Source organism: Sceloporus occidentalis, unplaced genomic scaffold, assembly GCF_023333645.1.
Source record: "Sceloporus occidentalis isolate IW3139 unplaced genomic scaffold, rSceOcc1.0.p SCAF_449, whole genome shotgun sequence".
In the NCBI taxonomy this organism is placed as follows: Eukaryota; Metazoa; Chordata; class Lepidosauria; order Squamata; family Phrynosomatidae; genus Sceloporus; species Sceloporus occidentalis.
Window position 1 is genome coordinate 210809 of NW_028317429.1, and position 5862 is coordinate 216670.

The 5862-nt window shown below is 52.1% G+C and overlaps 2 protein-coding genes across 2 annotated transcripts; one reads left to right on the forward strand and one right to left on the reverse strand.

The window, feature by feature from the left end:
* Nucleotides 1-7: 7 nt before the first annotated feature.
* On the forward strand, nt 8-1781 carry LOC149271922 (retinoic acid receptor responder protein 2-like). The gene is made up of 4 exons (XM_089507001.1): nt 8-190; nt 352-456; nt 577-675; nt 1746-1781. Exons 1-4 carry the CDS (start codon nt 8-10, stop codon nt 1779-1781), a joined length of 423 nt encoding a protein of 140 aa, XP_089363127.1.
* A 1732-nt stretch (nt 1782-3513) lies between these two features.
* Nucleotides 3514-4296, reverse strand: LOC149271923 (leucine-rich repeat-containing protein 61-like). The gene has a single exon (XM_089506998.1). It carries the CDS (start codon nt 4294-4296, stop codon nt 3514-3516), a length of 783 nt encoding a protein of 260 aa, XP_089363124.1.
* Nucleotides 4297-5862: the final 1566 nt, after the last annotated feature.

Consider the following 5862-nt stretch of genomic DNA (forward strand, 5'->3'; position numbering starts at 1 on the left):
CGTGGAGATGAGGGGCTTGTGGGGGGCCGTTGCTGCCGTCCTGGCGATGGCCGTCGAGGCTCAGATCCCCGAGAAGGAGTTGACGTCCATGCAGAGAAGGGCCGTCCACTCGGTGATGCGCGATTTCCACGATCGCGATTACATCAATAACGGCTTCCACGCCACGTCTTTCCAAAGAGCCAATCAAATGGTGAGGAGAGCAGCCTCGGGATTGGGGGGGGGGGGCTTAATTTTGTAGATTCAATTTAAAATAAGGAAAACCTAAAAAACAGCCCCCCCCTCGTGTCATCGCTCCGCCTGTGGGGGGGGGGCAGGATCTCAAGGTCACCGTCCCCCCCATCTTTATTGCAGGAATTCCCGGCGGGGATCTTCGTCCGCGTGGAGTTCACCATGAAGCAGACCGACTGCCGGAAGCACCAATGGATGGAGCCCAAGTGCAAGACCCCCAAAAACCCGGTGAGAACGCGCTGGGGGGGTGACCCCCGAGGCGCTGGAGTCACGCATGTCTTAAGGGGGATTCTGGGGGGGTTTGTCGCCCGTTACCTGATGTTCTCCGCCTTTCCTTTTATCACCCAGAGGGTCTATAACTGCTTCACCTGCTTTAAGTTCGAGTTCAACTCCCACCAGGTGATCTCCGAGCTGAAGGACTGCATTCCGCAGCGCAGCGTCACTCCCGTGAGTACCGGCTTGGGAGAGAGAAGAGAGAGGGGATGGAAGAGAAAGACAGGGGAAAGAAGAGAGAGGAGAGAAAGGGGATGAGGAAGAGGGGGGGTAAGAGAGAGGAGGCAGGAGAGAGACATTAAAATCCATAAAGGGATAAAGGACAGGAGGGAATTTATATCAAAGGAGGAGAAAAAATACAACAAGAGACCGGAATCTAACGCTAGAGAGTCAGAGACTGAGATGGGATGGAAGGAAGTTTTACTTTACTGAGAGGGTGGTAGATAAGTGGAACAGCCTCCCAGCAGAAGTGGTAGAGGGTAATACAGTGAGGGTATTAAACATGCATGGGATAGACATACGGCTCCTGAATCTAAGTCGAGACCAACGACTGTTTAAGGTTTGAGTCTTTACAGCGGGAGAAACGGGCGATTATCTTTGCTCTACTTGGCCGCTGTCTAGCGGGCGCTCTAAGCCGTCTCTCTCTCTCTCTCTCTCCCCAGGAACGTACGAGGAAGAGGGAGACGTCGTGTAAGGAGGTGCAGGACAGGAATGAAACTGGAGAGCTGAGACTGCCCGGAGCCTTCAGCTTCCTGAAATCCCAGTGATGCGTTGGGGGTGATGCAGGTGGGTACAGGGGGTACGGGGGATGCAGGGGGGTACGGGGGTGCAGGGGGTACGAGGGGCTCCTCCTCTGAGAATATCTGAGGGTCACAGATATTCTCAGACGTTTCTCGGGGTCTCCCGCTCGTTACCCGCTTGCACCGTTTCCGTACGGATTATAGGGATAACAGATCGGGAAGCCCCCCCCGGGGGTCGTTACACCGACACGTTTCACACCCAGAGAGAGGCAGGGGCTGCTGCCGTAAAACAACAACAGTATTACCCTGGCTGAGGGTCATAGGGGTTATATTGCCCCCTTTTGGCTGAGAAATGCCCTTTATAATGGGGTCTTCTTAAAGGAACAGTCACAGCTTTATTCTGCCCGGGGGAGTGAAGCGCGCAGGACTGCCGGGTGTAAGGAAGGGGCAATAGGGCATTTGGGGCTTTTATCTATTTAATTCTCCTCTTTCCTTCCTTTGCAGTCGCGCATGGAGATCATCGAGCGCCAGAGACACTGACAGAAGCTGACACTATACCGCCTGCTATACATTATCCCGTACGTAGTGTGTGCGGGGCACAGAGAACCAGGTGCAGGTGACACCGCAGCCCTATAGAAATATACACATGATGGCATGCAGAGGGTTAATAAGCTGTTACCTATATATCTATCTGTATCTATACCGCCCCGCGCAGCCAACTCCTGCAAATACACAATACTGAGTGCCACGCATAGGGGCATCAGGGTAAGAAGCGGCCCCTAAGAACCCACATTACCCCCTCGAGACCCACAACTGACACGTGCGCCACGCACAATACCCCTTTACGGGGCAGAATTTCTATGATGAATAAATACACCCGGGGTTAGGACCCACAACAGAAACGCCACAGATGCTGCGGAGTGCAACTCCTATTACGTTCAGCCAGCCACTCAGTTCATCAGAGGGATGTGGTGGGGGTGGTAATAATCGAGGATACCCGCTCCAACCCCAAAAAGTATCAATCAGGAAGAACCAGCTGCCCGTAGCCCCCCGCGCTTCACCCCGTGTCAGTCCGTTAACTTAATCTGCGTCGTTATCGGCAGTCGTGGACGCCATGTGATAAAAATACAAACATCTACTAACAATGACGAGTTGGTGGTAGTGTCAGTCAGTTAGTAGATGTGTAGTGAGTGTGTGAGTGTGTATGTATAGTGCCGGAGTTAGTGTGTGCATGTATACTGTAGTGTCAGAGTGTGCGTGTGTGTATACTGTAGTGCCGGAGTCAGTGTGTGCGTGTGTGTATATCTGTAGTGTTAGAGTTGGTGTGTGTGTGCATATGTATAGTGCCGGAGTCAGTGTGTGAGTGTATACTTTAGTGTCAGAGTGTGAGTGAGTGTATACTGTAGTATATGTGTACATATGTACAGTGTTAGCCAGGTGTGTGTGTTTGTTGTTGGATGGTGTCTGCATGTGTATAAGAATGTGGTGTTGTGTATTTCATTAACATGAGTGTGTATGTCAGCAAATAGTGTTAGAGTGTGTGTATTAGTGTATGGTGTTAGCATGTGTGTACACAACTGTATGTTGTTAGAGTGTGTAAGTATATGTTAGTGTATGGTGTTAGCATGAGTGTGAGTGTTACTGTATGGTATGGTGTATGGTAGGGTTACAGCACTCACAATATGGGCATAACTCACGAACGAATCAGCAGGCCCGGCACACCAGCACCTGCCAACAGCCTCGATTACAGGAGCTCTTGATGGTCGGCTCTGCCTTTTTACATTACCTGGAGAGACTGAGGGGTCTCGATATGTCCAGCTTGGGGGAGGGAGGAGATGAGAGAGACGGGGAGAGAATAAAAAGAGGAGCTCGGAGAGAGACATGCAGAGAAGAGAGACAGTAAGATTAGAGCGAGGAGATGAGAGAGAGACATGCAAGAGAGAAGGGTGAGAGAGAGACAGGAAGAGAACAGAGAGGAAATGGGAAAGTCTGGGAGAGAAGAGAGGAGATGGGACTGAAGAGAGAGAAGGTAGAGGAGAGAGCGGGAATGAGAGACAGGGAGAGGAGACGGGAGAGAAACGTTAAAATACAGATTTAAGAAAGTCGAATTACTCGCTTGAATCACATGACGCGAGATTTTTATTTTATTATAAAGGGTAATAGTTTTTCACAGAGGGTTCCGTAGAGAAGGATTTAAAGACACAGAGAGTTGCCACGTAGAATACTCATGCAGAGCTGGGAGTGCTGGGAGTTCTCCACCACACACGAGTCCTCAGAAGACATACGAGTTGGGTTGGTGCCTTACGTCGAGGGTCCTCTCGGCCTGTGCGGTCGCGTCATCCGCTCTCCTGCCCAGTTCTTTGCACTCTTGCAGAACGTCGTTAAATTGTTTGTAGGTCTCTTCAATGATGGCGCTCTGGGTGGGTTTCAGCTCCCAATACCCCTCCTCCACCCACGGCTTCACCGCCCCCGGCGCGTCCAGGGCCCCGCCGCCGATAAACCTCTTCAGCGAGTTATCGATGTCCTTGCAGAGGTGGTAGAGGTCGCTCCCGGAGCCGGCCACCCTCTCGCCGTCGATGACCCGGACGCTGGGGACGACGTCGAGCACCGAGTGCCTGTAGGTGGCGTTATTACACAGGGGGTTACTCAAAGCGTACACGGGGTCCCGCAGCCGAAGGCTCTCCAGCTTGCGCAGACCCCTCAAGCACGAGAGGTTCTCGACGCTACACAGGAGGTTCCCGGCCACGTTGAGGGTCTGCAGGCTGTCGCAGAGGGCCAGGGGCTCCACGGACGAGATCCGGTTGGAGGACAAATTGAGGGCGACCATCAGCTTCAGGGAGGACAAGGGGCCCAGGTGAGAGATGTGGTTGCCGGAAAGGTCCAGACGCTCCAGGTTCAGGCATTCGCCGAGGCAGCCGAGATCGTGGAGCCCGATGTCCCGGAGCTTCAGGAACAGAATGGACTCCAAGTCAAACTCGCCCGTCCTCGACTTCAGCATCTCGTGAGTGACCGCACCACTCTCCGGTGCCTGCTCCTTACCACTCCTGCTCTCCATGACACACGAGAGGAGCCCCAATAAATATAAAGCCCGATAACCCCGACAGCAGCGAGACGGTGAGGAGCGCTCTCTTCGGGAGATCGACGCAGTGGCCGGGCGGCTGTCTGTCGGCGGTCAGAAACGTCACGGTTTGTGGCCGACCTGAAAGGAGAAAGAGACCCCGTCCGTCAACGCAGTGATACCTCCACCCGCGAAGGGTTAACATTCCTCACCCACTTCATCGGTCAATTAACTAACGGACTCTCTAACGAGACAGCTGGGGAAATGGCATTTAACACTTTGAGTGCCAGGCAGGTGACAAACCAAAGCGATGAACCGTTAGCTTCGCTCGGTGCGATCCGTCACACGGTCATTCACAGGGGGTCTCAGAGAGACAGTCACACACGCAGAAAGACAGAATGTGACGTGCACACGGGGGAAAAGACAGGGAATGAGACAGACGGGGGGGAAGACAGCTACAAGCACCAAGAGACGGAGGAAACAGCCAAAAACAGAGACAGCCAGCTCAAAACAGATGTGACAGAGGAGACACAGACAGAGAGACAGCTCGGGGTTTCCGGTTCTGCTGCGATTTATCAGACGGATTCTTCAGGTTTCCCTCCAATCACTAAAAATACCCCTGCCGGCCAAAGAACCCCCGTACGGTGCTTATATTGGGGCCCCCATTCCCGGGCCAGGTCAGTATCTGGGCCCCGGTGACCCCAAGTAAAAGATTTTGACGTCTGCTTCTGGTACCTAAGGTGCTGCAGTTACCATGGAAACCATCAGCTCCTGCCTCTCGTCAGGTTAACATCCCAGAAAAGCAGAGCATTCTGGGTAACGAGAGAGGTGGAGCCAACTCCCAGTATACGCAGAACAGCTCCCAGTATACAGAATAACCCCCCCAGCGCTGTATACAGTAATATAACCCCCCAGCACTGTATACAGTAATATAACCCCCCAGCGCTGTATACAGTAATATAACCCCCAGCGCTGTATACAGTAATATAACCCCTCAGCGCTGTATACAGTAATATAACCCCCCAGTGCTGTATACAGTAATATAACCCCCAGCGCTGTATACAGTAATATAACCCCCAGCGCTGTATACAGTAATATAACCCCCAGCCCTGTATACAGTAATATAACCCCCCAGCGCTGTATACAGTAATATAACCCCCAGCGCTGTATACAGTAATATAACCCCCAGCCCTGTATACAGTAATATAACCCCCCAGCGCTGTATACAGTAATATAACCCCCCAGCGCTGTATACAGTAATATAACCCCCAGCGCTGTATACAGTAATATAACCCCCAGCGCTGTATACAGTAATATAACCCCCCGCGCTGTATACAGTAATATAACCCCCCGCGCTGTATACAGTAATATACCCCCAGCGCTGTATACAGTAATATAACCCCCATCGCTGTACACAGTAATATAACCCTCCCCCCAGCGCTGTATACAGTAATATAACACCCCAGCGCTGTATACAGTAATATAACCCCCAGCGCTGTATACAGTAATATAACCCCCCAGAGCTGTATACAGAAATATAACTCCAGCGCTGTATACAGTAAT